Source organism: Heterodontus francisci, chromosome 2, assembly GCF_036365525.1.
Source record: "Heterodontus francisci isolate sHetFra1 chromosome 2, sHetFra1.hap1, whole genome shotgun sequence".
Classification (NCBI taxonomy): domain Eukaryota; kingdom Metazoa; phylum Chordata; class Chondrichthyes; order Heterodontiformes; family Heterodontidae; genus Heterodontus; species Heterodontus francisci.
The window spans coordinates 94,596,303-94,616,002 of record NC_090372.1 but is presented as its reverse complement, the minus strand read 5'-3'; the positions used below and the strand labels follow the sequence as shown (position 1 = coordinate 94,616,002).

At 46.8% G+C, this 19,700-nt stretch overlaps 1 protein-coding gene across 3 annotated transcripts in view; it reads left to right on the top strand.

Annotated features, from left to right (window-relative positions):
- Window positions 1-19,700, top strand: part of LOC137345649 (dynein axonemal heavy chain 11-like) — a 622,812-nt gene that overhangs the window by 501,926 nt on the left and 101,186 nt on the right. For all 3 annotated transcript variants that reach the window (XM_068008891.1, XM_068008899.1, XM_068008902.1), the window contains 2 exons: window positions 6,009-6,244; window positions 7,151-7,273. In XM_068008891.1, coding sequence (XP_067864992.1) covers window positions 6,009-6,244; window positions 7,151-7,273 — 359 coding nt within the window. The remainder of the gene's footprint in view (window positions 1-6,008; window positions 6,245-7,150; window positions 7,274-19,700) is intronic.

Here is a 19,700-nt window from a genome sequence, read left to right as displayed (position 1 = left end):
CTTCTAGTTGGTAGAGGTCGTGGGTTTGGAAGGTGCTGTCTGAGGAGCCTTGGTGCATTGCTGCAGTGCATCTTGTAGGTGGTACACACTGCCTCCACTGTGCGTCTGTGGTGGAGGGAGTGAATGTTTGTAGATGGGGTGCCAATCAAGAGGGCTGCTTTGTCCTGGATGGTGTCGAGCTTCTTGAGTGTTGTTGGAGCTGCACCCATCCAGGCAAGTGGAGAGTATTCCATCACACTCCTGACTTGTGCCTTGTAGATGGTGGACAGGCTTTGGGGAGTCAGGAGGTGAGTTACTCGCCGCAGGAGTCCAAGTCTCTGATCTGCTCTTGTAGCCACAGTATTTATACGGCTACTCCAGTTCAGTTTCTGGTCAATGGTAGCCCCTAGGATGTTGATAGTGGGGGATTCAGTGATGAGAATGCCATTGAATGTCAAGGGGAGATGGTTAGATTCTCTCTTGTTGGAGATGGTCATTGCTTGGCACTTGTGTGGCGCGAATGTTACTTCCCACTTATCAGCACAAGCCTGGATATTGTCCAGGTCTTGTTGCATTTCTCCACGGAACTCCTGCAGTGATGTCCTGGAGCTCAGATGATTGACCTCCAACAACCACAACCATCTTCCTTTGCGCTAGGTATGACTCCAGCCAGCGGAGGGTTTTCCCCCTGATTCCCATTGACCTCAGTTTTGCTCGGGCTCCTTGATGCCATACTCAGTCAACTGCTCCCTTGATGTCAAAGGCAGTTACTCTCACCTCACCTCTTGAGTTCAGCTCTTTTGTCCATGTTTGAACCAAGGCTGTAATGAGGTCACGAGTTGAGTGGCCCTGGCGGAACCCAAACTGGTTATTGCTAAGCAAGTGCCGCTTGATGGCACTGTTGATGACACCTTCCATCACTTTATTGATGATTGAGAGTAGGCTGATCGGGCGGTAATTGGCCGGGTTGGACTTTTTGTGTACAGGACACACTTGGGCAATTTTCCACATTGCAGGGTAGATGCCAGTGTTGTAGCTGTACTGGAACAGCTTGGCTAGGGGCGCGGCAAATTCTGGAGCACAGGTCTTCAGTACTATTGCCGGAATATTGTCAGGGCCCATAGCTTTTGCAGTATCCAGTGCCTTCAGTCGTTTCTTGATATCACGTGGACTGAATCGAATTAGCTGAAGTCTGGCATCTGTAATGCTGGGGACTTCAGGAGGAGGCCGAGATGGATCATCAACTCGGCACTTCTGGCTGAAGATTTTTGCAAATGCTTCCGCCTTATCTTTCGCACTGATGTGCTGGGCTCCCCCATCATTGAGGATGGGGATATTTGTGGAGCCACCTCCTCCAGTTAGTTGTTTCATTGTCCACCACCATTCTCGGCAGGATGTGGCTGGACTGCAGAGTTTAGATCTGATCCATTGGTTATGGGATCGCTTAGCTCTGTCTATCGCATGCTGCTTACGCAGTTTGGCACACAGATAGTCCCGTGTTGTAGCTTCACCAGGTTGACACCTCATTTTGAGGTATGCCTGGTGCTGCTCCTGGCATGCCCTGCTGCACTCTTCATTGATCCAGGGTTGGTCTCCTGGCTTGATGGTAATGGTAGAGTGGGGGATATGCCGGGCCATGAGGTTGCAGATTGTGGTTGAGTACAATTCTGCTGCTGCTGATGGCCCACAGCGCCTCATGGATGCCCAGTTTTGCATTGCTAGATCTGTTCAAAATCTGTCCTATTTAGCACGGTGATAGTGCCACACAACACGATGGATGGTATCCTCAATGTGAAGGCGGGACTTCGTCTCCACAAGGACTGTGCGGTGGTCACTCCTACCAATACAGTCATGGACAGAAGCATCTGCGGCAGGCAGATTGGTGAGGACGAGGTCAAGTATGTTTTTCCCTCGTTTTGGTTCCCCCACCACCTGCCGCAGACCCAGTCTAGCAGCTATGACCTTTAGGACACGGCCAGCTCGGTCAGTAGTGGTGCCACCGAGCCACTATTGGTGATGGACATTGAAGTCCCGCAGTCAGAGTACATTTTACGCCCTTGCCACCCTCAGTGCTTCCTCCATGTGGTGTTCAACATGGAGGAGTACTGACTCATCAGCTGAGGGAGGGCGGTATGTGGTAATCAGCAGGAGGTTACCTTGCCCATGTTTGACCTGATGCCATGAGACTTCATGGGATCCGGAGTCGATGTTGAGGACTCCCAGGGCAACTCCCTACCGACTGTATACCACTGTGCCACCACCTCTGGTGGGTCTGTCCTGCCGGTGGGACAGGACATACCCGGAGATGGTGATGGCAGTGTCTGGGACATTGTCTGTAAGGTATGATTCCGTGAGTATGACTATGTCATGCTGTTGCTTGACTAGTCTGTGGGACAGCTCTCCCAACTTTGGCACAAGCCCCCAGATGTTAGTAAGGAGGACTTAGCAGGTCGACAGGGCTGGTTTTGCCATTGTCGTTTCCAGTGCCTAGGTCGATGCCGAGTGGTCCGTCCGGTTTCATTCCTTTTTGTTGACTTCGTAGCGGTTAGGTGCAACTGAGTGGCTTGCTAGGCCATTTCAGAGGGCATGTAAGCGTTAACCACATTGCTGTGGGTCTGGAGTCACATGTAGGCCAGACCAGGTAAGGACAGCTGATTTCCTTCCCTAAAGGACATTAGTGAACCAGATGGGTTTTTACAACAGTCGACAATGGTTTCATGGCCATCATTAGACTAGCTTTTTAATTCCAGATTTATTAATTAAATTCAAATTCCACCTTCTGCTGTAGTGGGATTCGAACCCATGTCCCCAGAGAAATACCCTGGGTCTCTGGGTTACTAGTCCAGTGATAATACCACTACGCCACCGCCTACCAGAAGAACAGGAATATTCTTGAAGAAAGGATCTGTCACGTAGCTTCTAGTATACAAACTTTCACTGCTGCTTGAGGAGCGGAATGGCATCTAACAGTTCATTACAGATTATCAACCTGTTTGACAGGTTAATTAATGATGTGAGTTTCTTTTAATGTCTTGCCAATCTTAGTATTTAGAGGTTGAAAAGGTTAAAGATAAAAGAAGATACACCAGTGAAATCAGTCTGTACCAGAGTCAACTGCTCACACCCATTATGCCACAAATCCATATTTTCAGGCCCTGGATACACCTACCTGGCAATGTCTGAGGATAACTGCCTCCACAGGCTCTTAGTCAGCATGAAGGCAGTTGTAGAGTTGTGCAAGTCTTTCAGTCAACTTCCACCATATGGAAGGCACTGCCATTGACAGGCAATATCACCTAACTTAATCGATTTTTCTATCTCCAGTTCTTTTCATGCTATTAAGTTTTTTTGAACTTGTATAAGACATTAGTTTGGTCTCAGCTGGAGTATTGAATCCAGTTCTGGGTGCCGCATTTAAGGAAAGATGAGAAGGCATTAAAGAGAGTGCAGAAAAGCTTCATGAGAATGATTCCAAGGATGAGGAACTTCACTTACGAAGATAGATTGGAGAAGTTGGGATTGTTTTCCTTGGAGAAGAGATGGCTGAGAGGAGATTTGATATAGGTGTTCAAAATTATGAGGGGTCTGGACAGAGTAGATAGGGAGAAACTGTTCCCACTTGTGAAAGGATCAAGAATGAGAAGGCACAGATTTAAGGTAATTGGCAAAAGAAGCAATGGCGACATGAGGAAAAACTTTTTCATGCAGCGTGTGGTTAGGATCTGGAATGCACTGCCAGACAGTGTGGTGAAGGCAGGTTCTTTCGAGGCATTCAGAAGGGAATTAGATAGTTATCTGAAAAGGAAGAATGTACAGGGTTATGGGGAGAAGGCGGGAGAATGGCATTAAGTGAATTGCACACTTGGAGAGCTGGTACAGACACGATAGGCCGAATTGCCTCCTTCTGTGCTGTAACAATTCTGTGATTCTGTGAGGTTCTTTCATGGGATCACTTGCATATTACAAATCAGATGTATTAAGTGCGACTGCTGGGGTAGCACTTTCATTCATTTTCCTACTGAATAGTAACTGAAGTATTACAGGACTGCACAAATTCACAGTATACCTGAATTTCACAAAGTAGTCAATGTCAATGATGTCTTGCTCTTTCCTGACAGCACTGTCTCTTTCATATCCATCCCACGAAGTATGTATAGCTGCAATAAGTCGAATACAGCAATTGTGGAGCCAAGTTGAATATTATGTAGAATTTGATGAATTTATTTACAGCATTAGTTGTTAACCAAATTTTGAAAGGGAGAAGTATCTGCTGTAGGGAAATCCAGCATAATTTATTTCATTATTTTGATAAAAATATTTTGGGCTAAAACTTTGTCCGTGCCATCTTTTGGCTGGAGGGGCCACGATTCACGACCTGTCCACACCTGTTGAGGTGGAGGTAGCTAGCATGTGAATCTGGTGCTGCCACCTCATTTCCTTGATTGTAGTGTAGGACCGAGTAGCATGCACTAATAACACTTCTGCAAGCCAGCCTTCTGTTCTTCAAGGGAAGCTGCAGTGAATTACAGGAGACTGCTGCTGAATACTATTTCTGCAGTTGTAAACGAGGAAAACGGAACACCAGGGCAGACAGAGGGCTCCGTGACAATGGAAGGGATGCTGGAGGTATTAGTGATGGAGGCGGACAGGAGGAAAGATGCCATGGTTCCGCATGGGGACAGGAGGCTTTTAAGAACCACCCTCAGAAGGCATTGAGAGCAGGAGGCCATGGAAGTCTATTCTTGGCGTGTAGATCCGAGGACCTAGCTGCAGTGCCACAAGAGGTCCAGTGACGTCACATGGGTGCACCACATCCCCATCAATCGCCCAACAGCAGTCCCTGGTATTCAGGGCTCACATCTAACATCCAAACATTCCACCTCACCCACATGCACATTCTGCTGTGTGATGCCAGGCTCACACCCAGCTCCCGCTGCTTCCACATACCTCCAGCTCTGGCAGGCACATCACCCCAACACAGTACTACATAATCGCTGACATTCTACCCTCTCTTTTGCAAGTCAAGGTGGCACACAATAGATGGGAGCAGAGCAGAACCAGCCGGGAACAAGGATACCTGTATCTCCCGAGCCCTACAGAGGAGATGTTTCTCTATGCCATAGGCTGGCATCGACAGAGCCCATGGCCTCCAGCATCACTGAGAGCATTGAGGGTGACTGTATGCTCCTGCCTTATGCCCCTTGTCAACTCCCAGCTCACCCTCATCCTGCAATCTGGCATGATGATCAAGCTGCAGACGTGTGACCATGGACCTCTTGCTTTCCACCTACCCACACCCCGACCTTCCCCTTCTGAATTTTTGCTTTCACATACCCAAGAACTGACCAGCCACAGCATACCCAGGAGGAGGAGAGAGAGCAGCACCACACCACTGATGAAAAGGCTCCATCAATTGATCTGACACTCAGCCACCAGCTCAGATACTGGCACTGTGTATACCTTAAAGGCTAGAATAGAGTTGGCATCTGCACAAGTAATGCTGGAAGGGCACTTAGCTGCGGAATCTGGTCCTTCTCACCTCTCTTCAGCTGCCAGATTTCTCAAGCCCTGTGATACCCAGACCACATCTGTTAAATCTAAAAGGTTGTTAAAAATTGACACATGTGGCCTCATTAACATATTGAAATAACTTGAAGTGGGCGCATTCAAGGCAGGTTGGGGTTGGGTTTCAGATTTTTGAAATTTTTACCTACCCCACCACACTCTGCCCTCTCCTGCCCATTGTGGGTTAAAGTTACCCCAGAGAAATTAGTGGGTAAATAGAAGATTCATGCCATGCCTTCACACACACAATCTTAAGATCTACTTTTGATGTATGATACTGTCTGATTAACAAATTGCTATCCTGTTAAAATCAAACTTACAAAACAGCAGAATAAAATCTTGAAATAAAAAATGTTCAGTAAATGAATTTAAATATGCTAACTTGCTGCACAGACTAATGCCTGAGTACAGCATTGGAGAAATAGCTTATATTGAATTGTACACTTTCTTTACTGATTTCTCAGGTTTCCATACCAATAACAGAAGGTCTAGATCCTATAGCAATGTTGACTGATGATGCCACAATTGCAACTTGGAATAATGAAGGATTGCCCAGTGATAGGATGTCAACAGAAAATGCCACTATTCTGACTAACTGTGAACGCTGGCCCCTCATGATTGACCCACAGCAGCAAGGGATCAAATGGATTAGGAAAAAATACGGAACTAAGCTGAGAGTTGTACATATAAGACAGAAAGGGTAAATGGTCTGAAGATAACAAAAATTTCTGACTTGTTTAAAAAAAATACAAGGGCCAGGATTTTATGCTGACGACAGGGGTCCAATGTGCAGAAAAAGCGATGCCGAGAATCCCGCGTCACTTCTTTTCCGGAAGGCCTGCTGAATCTAGTGCCAATCGGGCACTTAAGTGGACAACAGCGAGCCTTCCACAGGATCAAGGACCACGACGCCGGAGGCTGGCAGCTCTTCCACTGAGCAGCGCCACCGTGGATGCGGTGGCTGCTGCCAGCGGAGCAACCACCTGAGGCCCAGAAGCGGCGATGGACCCAGGCCACAAGTAGATCAGGGCAAGAAGGCTCTTGCGGGGTGGAGGTGGATGGGGGACGGGGGTGTAAGGGGGTCGCTAGCAAGGGCCGGGGGTGGGTCTCAGCGGGCCCCCCCCCCCCTTCCAGATGCATGTCCCTCGTTCTGGCACTAAGTGTCTTTTAACAAGGGACGGCCATCCGCAACCAGCCCCCCCCCCACCCCACCCCACCCCTGGAGCTGGGAAACAGCCTATGGAGTTTCTCTTGGCCATGCTTTCCATGCGATGACAGGGCTGTCCACCGCCCAGCTAATTGCACCAGCAGTGGGACGAGGCCCTTAATTGGGGATTAATTGCCCAGTTAAGGTTACCAATTGGCGACAGGGCGGGAAGTCTGTTCATAGGCCATCCCGCCCAAACTAAATTTTGGCGGTGGCAGAAGCGTACCATCCCCCCCACAGTCACCATCCCACCCGATGTTATGCTCTCCCACCTGCAAACCCGCTGCAGGGGAGAGTATAGAATTCCCCTCCAGGTTTTTAATTTAAAGCATGCTCATTCTATTGTTCTTACAAAATAAATTTGATTACCAATGTGCATTCTGAATCTTTTTTTTAAAGTTATTTAGACATCATTGAGCGTGCACTATCTTGTGGTGATACCATCCTGGTTGAAAACCTTGAGGAAACAGTTGATCCAGTTCTCGATCCAGTACTCGGACGAAACACAATTAAAAAGGGAAGGTGAGTGCATTGAGTGACTAAATTATCAATTAAATTACTTAATTAGGCAGTAACTATAAATACAATAACCGATAGCTTATGATATCTGCTGTTACTCAGTCTCCATCTTATATCTGTGATTTGATGGGGAGTTTTCTCTCTGCTTTACAACCCAGGTATGCCTATTTCCTGTGTGTAAAGCAGAAGAAGGGGTAGAGACCCATTATAGCAGTTTCCTACTCTTTTGCACTTGAGAAGTTTTCCAAAGGGGTGGGGAGGGCAGCATAATTCTGCCAGAAATAGGAAAAAGCAATCAAATGCCATGTTTTTTTATTCGTTCATGGAATTTGAGTGTCACTGGTAAGGCCAGTATTTGGTGCCTATCCCTAATTGCTGTTGAGAAGGTGGTGGTAAGCGCCTTCTTGAATCACTGCAATCCATATGGTTGGGTACACCCACAGTGCTGTTAGGAAGGGAATTCCATGTTTTTGACCCAGCGACAGTTAAGGAACGGCAATATACTTCCAAGTCAGGATGGTGCGTGGCTTGGAGGGGAGCTTGCAGGTGGCTGTGTTCCCATGAGTCTCCTGTCCTTGACTTTCTCGGTGGTAGAGGTCACGGGTTTGGAAGATACTGTCGAAGGGGGCTTGGCGAGTTGCTGCAGTGCATCTTGTTGATGGTACACTGCTACCACTGTACACCGGTGGTGGAGGGAGTGAATGTTTAAGGTGGTTGATGGGGTTTTGATCAAGTGGGCTACTTTGTCCTCAAGAGTATTGACCTTCTTAAGTGTTGTTGGAGCTGCACTCCTGACTTGTGCCTTAAAGATGATGGGCAGCCTTTGCGGAGTTAGGAGGTGAGTTACTCACTGCAGAATGCCCAGCCTCTGACCTGCTTTTGTAGCCACAGTATTTATATGGCTGCTCCAGTTAAGTAGATGGTGGGAGATTCAGCGATGGTAATGCCATTGATGGTTAGATTCTCTCACGTTGGAGATGGTCATTGCCTGGCACTTGTGTGGTGCGAATGTTACTTGCCACTTATCAGCCCAAGCCTGAACTTTGTCCCAGTCTTGCTGCATGCAGGCAAGGACTGCTTCATTATCTGAGGAATTGCGAATGGTACTAAACACCATCCCCACTGAACATCCCCACTTCTGACTTTATGATGGAGGGAATGTCATTGATGAAGATTGTTGGGCCAAGGACACCACCCTGAGGAACTCCTGCAGTGATGTCCTGGGGCCAAGATGATTGGCCTCCAACAACCACATCCATCTTCCTTTGTGCTAGGTATGACTCCAACCAGTGAAGAGTTTTCCCCCGATTCCCATTGACTTCAATGTTGCGAGGGCTCCAAGATGCCACACTCATTCAAATGCTACCTTGATGTCAAGGGCAGTCACTCTCACCTCTCCTCTTGAATTCAGCTTTTTTGTCCACATTTGGACAAAGGTTGTATTGAGGTCTGGATCCAAGTGCCCGTGCAAAATGCAAACCAAGCATCGGTGAGCAAATTATTGCTGTCTTAAAGGAGGAAAGCATGGTAGAGAGATGGAGAGGTTTAGGGAAGGAATTCCAGAGCTTAAGGCCGAGGCATCTGAAGGTATGGCCACCAATGGTGGAGCAATTAAGATCAGGGATGCTCAAGAGGCCAGAATTAGAGAAGCACAGATATCTCAGAGGATTATATGGCTAGAGGAGATTACAGAGAGAGGGAGGAGCCAGGCCATGGTGGGATTTGAAAACAAAAATGAGAGTTTTAAAATCAAGGTGTTGCTTAAGCAGGAGCCAGTGTAGGTCAGTGAGTACATTGGTGATGGTTATGAGTTAGGATAGCTGAGTTTTGGATGACCTCAGGTTTACAGAGGGTGGAATGTGGGAGGTTGATCAGAAGTGCATTAGAACAGTCAAGTCTGGAGGCAGAGGAATGGACAAGGGTTTTAGCAGCATAAGAGCTGAGGCGGGGCAGATCTAAGGTGGAAAACAATCTTAGTGAAAATGTGGAAGTGATTGAAAGCTCACCTTGGGGGCAAATATGACCCTGAGATTGTGAACAGTCTGGTTCAGCTTCAGACAGTATCCAGGGAGAGGGATGGAGTTGGTGGCCAGGGAGCGAGTTTGTGGTGGGTGCCGAAGGTAATGGCTTCAGTCTTCCCAATATTTAATTGGAGGAAGTTTCTGCTCTACCAGTACAGGATGTCGGTCAAGCTTTCTGTTAATTTAGAGGTGATGGAGGGGTTGAGAGAGGTGGTGGTGAGGTACAGCTGGAGGTGTACCCGTGCAAACTGACATATTTTTGGTTGATGTTGCCGAAGAGCAGCATGTTGATGAGAAATAGGAGGGGGCCAAGGGGGTCAGAAAGCTGTTTACTCCTGGACTGAAAAGACCTCTCGTGGCTGGGTTGCTGCCACCTCTCTCCTGTCTGCTCTCATCTCTCTCACCAGCGTCAGAAACCATTGAAGACATATAAACCCCAAGAGAGAAAAGTCTCCTACAGTGAACAAGGTTTAAGAAGAATACTGCGCCCCAACGAAAAGCAAGATCTACCTACAAGCAAGGATTACAGCGAGCTCGAAGCACAGTAACAAAAACCCCTCTTCAGAGATTGCTCCAAACCTCTCTACTTTATTTTTCTTCTCTTTTGTGTCTCTATTTTCATGTGCGTATCGCATATGCATGCTAGCGTGGGGCGCAGCGTGTATCCATAGGCGTTAACCGAATTAGAGTTGAAGTTTGAAAAATTTCACTTTTCTTCTTTAAACCTAAGAAAGCCTGTTTGTATTTGTCTTTGCCTTATAACTGGAAAGCGATGAACAAGGAAGAAAGGGGGAGCTAAAACACAGTGTATTTAACACAAAACCCAGTTAAAGTAAGACCAGGTGAAGGCTAAAAGAGACCCCCAGACACCTTTCTCACCTGGTTGTCACAATCAGACAGTTAAGAATGGAACGAGGCAAGTGCAGTTCCACCCAGCTGCCATGACAGTGGAGAGGCATGGAGGAGGCTGGTGTGATCAAGTGTCAAAGGCTACAGACAGCTTGAAGGATGAGGAGGGATAGTTTGCCTTTGTTACAGTCAAATAGGATATCATTTGTGACTTCAATAAGAGCCATTTCGGTACTATGGTGAGACGGGAACCTGATCGGATGGATTCAAACATAGAGTTCTGGAAAAGATGGGAACAGATTCAAGGACTTTGGAGAGGAAAGATAGGTTGGAATTGGGCGTCAGTTTGCAAGGACAGAGGGGTCAATAGTTGCTTTTTGAGGAGAGAGGTGATGATGACAGATTTGAAGATGAGAGGGACAGAAACTGAGGAGAGAGAATCATTAACAATATCAGTGAACATGGGAGCCAGTAAGGGAAGTGAAGCCTTAGATTGGAAGATCTGAGAAAGAGCTTCTCGCAGTTCCCTTTCGCCTCCAAATAAGTAACAAGTGTTTTTTTCCTTCGGTCCAGCAAGGCGGATTATCAAGGCTTGGAGCCTAAAGGCTGCTGTTTTTGGATAGTCGCAAAAGATAGCCCTATGCTGGCTGTCATGATTCAGTTCTTTCCCTCACTTTTGGGTGCAAGCCAATTTCAGTGAGCTGGGAAAACATCAGGGCCCTAGCAATGGAACGCTCAAATACAGGTGGAATACACTTTGGGTGCACACCACCCAACCTGTGCCCAGATAGCCCAGATACCAGGGAGATTAATAGATCACATTATTACAGGCCCCCCAGTTCATTGATCATGTTTGATTAGAGAAGTCCAGGGGCTGCATTTTATGGGCCCCCCTGAGGCAGGGTTGGAGGCGGAGTGGGGGGCTCATAGAATTGCAACAGGGGGCGGAGTGCCTGCGTCTCCTCATTGCCAAGGGATTTTGGCGGGGGCAAGTCAGGCTGACATTGGCCTTCCCACCCAAAGGCTAATTGAGGCCCTTAACTGGCCTATTAACAGCCATTTAAGGGCCTCTTCCCCCTGCTGCTGGTATTTAACCATGTGATGCTCCCTGTGGGCTTTGTGGGGTGGGGGGCTCCTCCGTGGGTAATCTGCTAGGATAAACTCCAACTCCCTGAACCCCCTCCCCCTGCACTATTCGCCCAACCGCCCCCGTCGGGGCCTTACAGTCTGGCCCCGGCGAGCCCGCCTCACCTTCTTCTGGTCTGGGTCTCCAGTGCTGGGCCTGGGTCTGCAGTACCAGCAGGGGCCACCACTCCTGGTAGTGCTGCCAATACTGCTGAGCTGCCGGCCCTGTGTTGGCTGGCAGCTCTTGGAGGCGGGATCCCCGTCTTCAAAGGGTCGGGGATCCTGGCACAGCCACTTAAGTGCTAGAACAATGCAAGATCGTGCTGGGGGAGCTCAGAAAGACTGAGAGGGGGATCCCCCCCCCCCCGCCTTTTTGGCCCGGTGCCGGGAGCCCCGTCGGTGCCACAGAATCCAGGCTGTGTTCCTGTGTGGCTGTGAATATCTTTTTGTGTACTTTCTGAAACGAAATGCTGCCAAAATAGTATGGAAACATTGCAGTTGTGTTACTTTGCTAAATAATAAATACAAATACTTCCTGCTAAGTGTTTCACAGTAGCTATTTATTAATCACAGTTAATTTAGCCTAAAAATATCAGTCCACTAAATACCTTTCACAAACTGAAACTAAAACTATTAAATGCTGAAACTGGTTATTTTCAATGTGGTTTTTTTAATGTAAAAGAAATATTAAGTATACTAATATAAATATATTTTTAATAGGCTTATATAAAAGTATTTTCCCCAGACCTACTTCCACTTTGACTGTGAATAATAAATAACTATAAAAATTAATATTTATTATTTAGCAAAGCAGCAGCACCACATCACATTATTTCCCAGCAGTCTGTCACGGCTGCTGGTGGGAGAGAACTGGATCAGCTAGGCGGGAGGTACTCGAGAACAGCTTAAACAAAAGTATTACTTAAAGTTACCTCTGAAGGAAAGGGGTAGAATTTACCTTCACGCTTAAATAACTAACACTGTTCTTTTACATCCCTTTCTTTCCTGCCTTCTTGTATACTCTTCTGTTTCCAGAATCTTCCACTCCTAGGACTGGATTTTGTTGAGTTCCCAACGTCGGGCTCCATGGTGGGGGGAGGGGGAGGCAGAAGATCACACTGGCAGCGGCCTGCCACAGAACCCTACACCGGGATGGACGGGCGCAATCTTCCCAGCGGCGGCAAGGTGCTGTGGCAGTCTCCCCACTGCTCGGCAACGGGACCCAACTTTAAATATTTAAATAAAGGATAGGCCCATTTCCGTGCGATGGCGGTACTTATCACCTGCCTTCACTTTCCCATCCAAGGAAAGCTGACGCCATCAAGGTGGGAAAGGGGGGAACTTAGGATTTTTAGTGAAGTTGGGGGCAGGGGAGGACGGGATCAGCTCTACATTTTTAGTGTAGGGAAGGGGGGAAGGGGTGACCTCCGCACTTTGTGCAGTTGAGTAGAGGGGGGAAGGTCAGATATTAAATGTAGGTGTTTTGCGGGGTGGGGGGGAAATGGGGTGGCCATTTACTTTCTTTGTATTGTGGGCAGGGAGGGTGGGGTGGTGGGTACAGGCTTCAGCTGTGCAGGTCTGGCAGCCCTTTAAAAACAGGGCCAGCGCCTGCACAGAGGCAGCTGACACTGTTGTCGGCGTGGCAGAGCCTGCCCCCGCCACGTGATTGGCAGGGTTGGTGGACCGCCCAGCGTATGTAGATGAACCGCCCGGTGCTAGATCGTGGTGCATGGCCTGTGCGTGCGGGCCACCATTATTTTCCAGGAGAATAAAATTCAGCCCCTAATGTTTCTTTTAAATAGAATGGGGTTTTTTTTTTTAGAATATTACAGCGCAGTACAGGCCCTTCGGCCCTCGATGTTGCGCCGAGCTGTGAAACCATCTGACCTACACTATTCCATTTTCATCCATGTGTCTATCCAATGTCCACTTAAATGCCCTTAATGTTGGCGAATCTACTACTGCTGCAGGCAGGGCATTCCACGCCCTTACTACTCTCTGAGTAAAGAAACTACCTCTCACATCTGTCCTCTATCTATCACCCCTCAACTTGAAGCTATGTCCCCTCGTGTTTGCCATCACCATCCGAGGAAAAAGACGCTCACTATCCACCCTATCTAACCCTCTGATTATCTTATATGTCTCTATTAAGTCACCTCTCCTCCTCCTTCTCTCCAACGAAAACAACCTCAAGTCCCTCAGCCTTTCCTCGTAAGACCTTCCCTCCATACCAGGCAACATCCTAGTAAATCTCCTCTGCACCCTTTCCATAGCTTCCACATCCTTCCTATAATGTGGTGACCAGAACTGCACGCAATACTCCAGGTGCGGTCTCACCAGAGTCTTGTACAGCTGCAGCATGACCTCATGGCTCCGAAACTCGACCCCCCTACTAATAAAAGCTAACACACCATATGCCTTCTTGACAGCCCTATTAACCTGGTTAGCAACCTTCAGGGATTTATGCACCTGGACACCAAGATCTCTCTGCTCATCTACACTAACAAGAATCTTCCCATTAGCCCAGTACTCTGCATTCCTGTTACTCCTTCCAAAGTGAATCACCTCACACTTTTCCGCATTAAACTCCATTTGCCATCTCTCAGCCCAGCTCTGCAGCCTATCTATGTCTCTCTGTACCCTACAACATCCTTCGGCACTATCCACAACTCCACCGACCTTAGTGTCATCTGCAAATTTACTAACCCACCCTTCTACACCCTCTTCCAGGTCATTTATAAAAATGACAAACAGCAATGTCAACATCTAAATGTCAAATTTTAAGATATACATCCACTTTTGTAGGACTGAACAAAACAAAGAGGGTATATAAATACGACAGGTAAAATTCAACATGTTGGTGTGGTCACTACTGTCACAGAAACAGATAAGACTCCAGAAAAGAATGCAGAATCTGCTCCGGCTGCAGTCAATGGGGATCGAGGTCAAGTCAGATCTCCAAGAGGTGAAGGGTCAGCAGGCCTCGCTCTTTGCCGCGGAAGCCTCCAAGATCATCTTCTGGTCCAGACTTCGCTCCGTTGAGCAGGATGAGGCGTCCTCGCGTTTCTTCTTCCAAAAGGTTCACCGAGAGAGCTCTGTGACCAGCAGCCTGAAGGAAGAGAACAGCTCGGTAATGTTATCGCAGTTTGACATACTAAGGATTAGCAAATCCTTTTGTGCTAGGCTGTACAACGTGAAGCCAACGAACAGCACGGCCTCCCAGTCCTTCCTGTCATCTATCACGGAGGTCTTAGATGACAGTACGCAGGAGAGTCTGGACAAACCACTAACTCTGAATGAGCTGGCAAAGGCCGTCAGGTCCTTCGAGACGAGTAAAACTCCCAGAAGTGACAGTTGACCGGTTGAGTTGTATTCGGCTCTGTGGGAGTGGATCGGCCCAGAGCGGCTGGAAGCATAGAAGAGTATGCTTCTGCCGGCAGCATGTCAGAATCCATGAGGAAAGGCATCGTCACCCTCATCTACAAGCGGAAGGGGGAGAGGGCGGAAATCAGAAATTGGCGGCCCATCTCACTGCTTAATGTAGACTACAAGATTCTGTCCAAGATCATCGCCAGTCGGGTCAAGTCTACTCTGGAGTAGGTGATTCACCTTGATCAGACCTGTACTGTACCCAGCAGGAAGATCTCTGATAGCCTTGCATTACTCAGGGATATGATCGCCTATGTACGGGACAAGTGGGTGGACACCTGCCTCATCAGCTTGGACCAGGAGAAGGCTTTTGACAGGATATCACACACATACATGATGGACGTGCTCCAAAATGGGGTTTGAGGAGGGAATCCGCAATTGGATCAAACTGCTCTACACAAACATCAGCAGCGCAGTCTCAATCAATGGGTGGAAATCAAAAGGTTTTCCAATCAAATCTGGAGTCAGACAGGGCTGTCCTCTCTCCCCTGTTTTGTTTGTTTGCTGTATCAAACCTTTTGCTGAGTCCATTAGGAAGGATGCAGGCATAAGAGGAGTAACAATCCCAGGCAGAGGAGGCACTCAGGTCAAAGTGTCCCTGTACATGGACAACACCACCATCTTCTGCTCGGATCCGCTGTCCATTCGCAGACTGATGAGCATCTGCGACCAGTTCGAACTGGCCTCGGGAGTCAAAATAAACCGCGGCAAGAGTGAGGCCATGTTTTTTGGGAACTGGGCTGACCGATCCTTTGTCCCTTTCACCGTCAGGTCAGACTACCTGAAGGTGCTGGGGATATGGTTCGGAGGGGCCGGGGCTTGCGCCAAAACCTGGAAGGAGTGAGTAGCCAGGGTACACCATAAACTGAGCATGTGGGAGCAGCGTTCTTTCTCCCTTGCGGTAAGAACCTGGTCATCAGGCGCGAGGCGATCACGTTGTTGCTGTATGTGGTACAGGTCTGGCCCATACCCCACTCCTGCGCATGGCGGTCACCCGATCCGCTTAATCTGGCGATACAAAATGGACTGTGTCCCGAGGGTCACGGTATTCAAACCTCTGGATAAAGGGGGGAAAAAACATACGCAACATTGCCCTCATCCTGATGGCCACCTTTGTGTGCGGCTGCATCAAGCTGTGCGTAGAACCCCAGTACGTAAATGCCAAGTGCCACTATATGCTGAGGTTCTGTCTGTCCCCGGGGTTGCGAAGGATGGGTCTGGCCACATTGCTGCGGAACGCTCCATCCAGTTGGACTGTGCCATACCACCTATCCTTTGTGGAAAAGTTTGTGCAGAAAAACACCTTTGACCACCAATCCATCAGGCAGTGGTCTGCACGGAATGTCCTCAAGGCCCTATGGGAAAAGTAGATGATGGATCCTGTTTGATGGTTCCCCGAGCAGACTGCCAAAATCATTTGGCAGAATGCCTCATCACCAGAACATTCAAACAAGCCCCAAGACGTAGCTTGGATGGTGGTGAGAAGGGCCCACCCCATCAGATCCTTCCTGCATGCCCGGAATCTCACCACCTCCACACACTGCCCTCGAGGTGGCTGTGGTGGGGAAGAGACTGTTGCCTGCCTGCTTCTGGAATGTGCCTTTGCAAAGCAGATGTGGAAAGAGATGCAGTGGTTTTTGTCACGGTTCATCCCAAGCAGCTCTGTGACATGGGAGTCTGTGCTCTATGGTCTGTTCCCAGGGATGCAGACTGAGATAAACACCAACTGCTGTTGGAGGACCATCAACTCGGTGCAAAGAGTCGTCGATGACTGAGTGCTGCAGACTGGCACAGGTCCATGACTACGTGCTGAGGGACGCACTAAAGCTTGGGGCAGCCGCCGCAAAGACTCAATGGGGAAAGGCCACTGTGTAAGGTCCTCCCACCACAGTATACTGAGGGACTGGAACCCGGGTAAAACCCCTCGGGCTGTATGCACCAAAATGTTTTTTACTATATCATGCCAATGTACATAGCATTTAAAATGGAATGGCAAGAATTGTGAGGCACTTCATGTTTTTCTGTATCGAAGAAATCTGATCTCTATTGTACTTTCCGGAATGTGAAATTCGAAACTGTTCTAAACTGTTTTGTAATGTATTTTTGCTAATTTTTGTGAATAAAGTATATTTTTGAAAAAAAAAGTTTTAATTTGAAAAGATTTGGCAGAAGTACTGCGTAACTTATAAATTCCTTCCAGATCGACAATGAAAAGGCATTAGAAAGATGAAAGTGTAGTCAAAATAATTCCAAAATTGAGGGAAACTACGTGGATAGGAGAAACAGGGAGGAAACTAGGAAACATGACATGTCCAAAGTTGTCAAGTCACTGTTCAGACCTGTGAGCTGCTGAGTACCAAGGAGATAGATGAGGAGATCATTATTGTTATGAAGTTTTATACCTCAGTGTTTCTGCTGTGAAATTATAAATATAATGGGTAAGATAAATGCAGTGAAGAAAGATGAATCTCATCATACAGTTCCTTGCTTACTTGGAGCTTGCATAGGAGAGCCAGGCAGGGTCAGTGCACACCTGAATTTCTGATATGGATTCCCAGTGGGCGGCACTCCCCGCTGGGAACTGGGATCATAAAATTACCCATTATATTTATAATTTCACAGCAGAAACACTGAGGTATAAAACTTCATAACAATAATGATATATTTCTAAAGAGAACATAGGCCAGAATTTCCTTGGAGCTGCTCCTGTTCCACCACTGAAAATGCATCAGGAAAACTCCATCTACATGGTTTCTGCCATAGTGGGGAGATGGTAGCATAGTGGTAATGTTACTGAGCTAATAAGCCAGAGGCCCAGGCTAATGCCCTGGGGGCATGGGTTCAAATGGGAGCTGTTTGAATTTAAATTTAATTCATTAAAAAAATCTGGAATTGAAAGCTACTCTCAATAATGGTGCCATGAAACTATCGTAACTTGTGAAACTATGAAACCTGTCATTAAAACCCACCTGGTTCACTTTTCTGCCGTCCTTAACTGGTCTACATGTGATTCCAGACCCACAATAATGCGGCTGACTCTTAACTGCCCTCTGAAATGGCCTAGCAAGCCACTCAGTTCAAGGGCAATTAGGGATGGACAACAAATGCTGGCCTACCAGCGACACCCACAGTCCATGAAAGAATTAAAAAAATTCCAGCGAAGCTACAGAGAGGAAAGCAGGAGCGACTCGCGGAAATTTTGGGCCATAACATTATTGTAGCTTGTCAGTTCTTAAGTTTTTTCTAAGTTCATCTAGCACACTTTGTTTATGTTATGTCCCTGTTTTTGCCTTTGCTGCATCGTTTTCTTTGATTAGTAATATCTGCAAAGAGGTTAGTGATGGATTTTGCACAGTCTACGAATTGAACTTCATTAATAATTGGAATGTTTTAGAGTGTGAAGTAATGAATACTAATTATTCCTTTCATGTCTTACAGTACCCTATAGGCTAATCCATCAGCAAAGACTTGAATTTGTTTTAGTAATGTTCTATCAATACTGCATTAATTCTGTTTTGAGAAGAAATGCAGTTGAACCGGTCCTATCAGGACCAATTTGTAGTTAGAGTGACTAAACCCACTCAATTTGAAACAGTCTTAACAGAAAAACCTGTACTGAGAAATAATACTTTTGTGTCGAAAATATATCAAATTGTGCCTGGGTCAAATAAGACAAATAATTGTAAATAATGCAGAATTGTACAGCAAATAAGTTACATGAAATGACCCTGACTTTTGATCATGTGATGTATTTAATGCATTGTGTATTCACCACACTGAGAGGTTAAATTTATGAAAAAGAGTCAGAGTAGAGAGGAATCTAATGAACAGCTGATTGGTGAATTCATAATAAGGAAGCACAGATTCAAGGTTATTAGTAAAAGAATGATGGGGGAAGTTAGAATCATATTTTTACATAAAGGTTTATTAGAACATGGATTGCTCAATCGGAAGTAGGTATTATCACAATAACGATAACATCATTCAAATGGGAATTGATGTGCATTAAAGGAAGAATATAAAGAGGATAAGGGGAGGATAGAATAGATAGCATTATAGGGCCTATTTTGAATGTGTCAACCAAGTGAATACAGGATGGGAGCAGCCCAAAAAATGGAGTGCTGTTTTACAATGCTGTTCTCCACCCACCCCCACCCTCGCACTGCTGAGAGCCTTTACAAGGGCATCTAGACAGTTACCTAAATCAGGCTGGAGCCTCTTAAAGTATACAAGTCAGGATCCTGACCCAGCAACTACATGCCAGTTAGTTTAACTTTGGTGGTGGGAAAACTTCTGAAAAAATAATTTGGGACAAAATCAATAGTCACATGGACAAATGTGAGTTAATTAAGGAAAGCCAGCATGGATTTCTTAAGGGAAAATCATGTTTAACTAACTTGCCGGAGTTTTTTGAGGAGGTAACAGAGAGAGTTGATGAGGGCAATCCTGTTGATGTGGTGTACATGGACTTTCAAAAGGCGTTTGATACAGTGCCACACAACAAACTTGTGAACAAACTTGTAGCTCATGGAATAAAAGGGATGGTAGCAACATGGATAAGAAATTGGCTGAGTGACAGGAAACAAAGAGTAGTGGTTAATGGATGTTTTTCAAGCTGGAGGAAAGTTTATAGTAGAGTTCCCTAGGGATCAGTGTTGGGACCCTTGCTTTTCCTGATATATATTAATGACCTAGACCTTGGACACAATTTCAAAGTTTGCGGATGATGCGAAACTTGGAAGCATTGTGAACTGTGAAGAGGATAGTGTAGAACTTCAAAAGGACATAGACAAGTTGGTGGAATGGGCAGACAGGTGGCAGATGAAGTTCAATGCAGAGAAATGTGAAGTGATTCATTTTGGTAGGAAGAACATGGAGAGACAACATAGAATAAAGGGTACAATTCCAAAGGGAGTGCAGGAGCAGAGGGACCTATGTGTACATGTACATAAGTCATTAAAGATGGCAGGGCAGGTTGAGAGAGTGGTTAATAAAGCATACGGTAT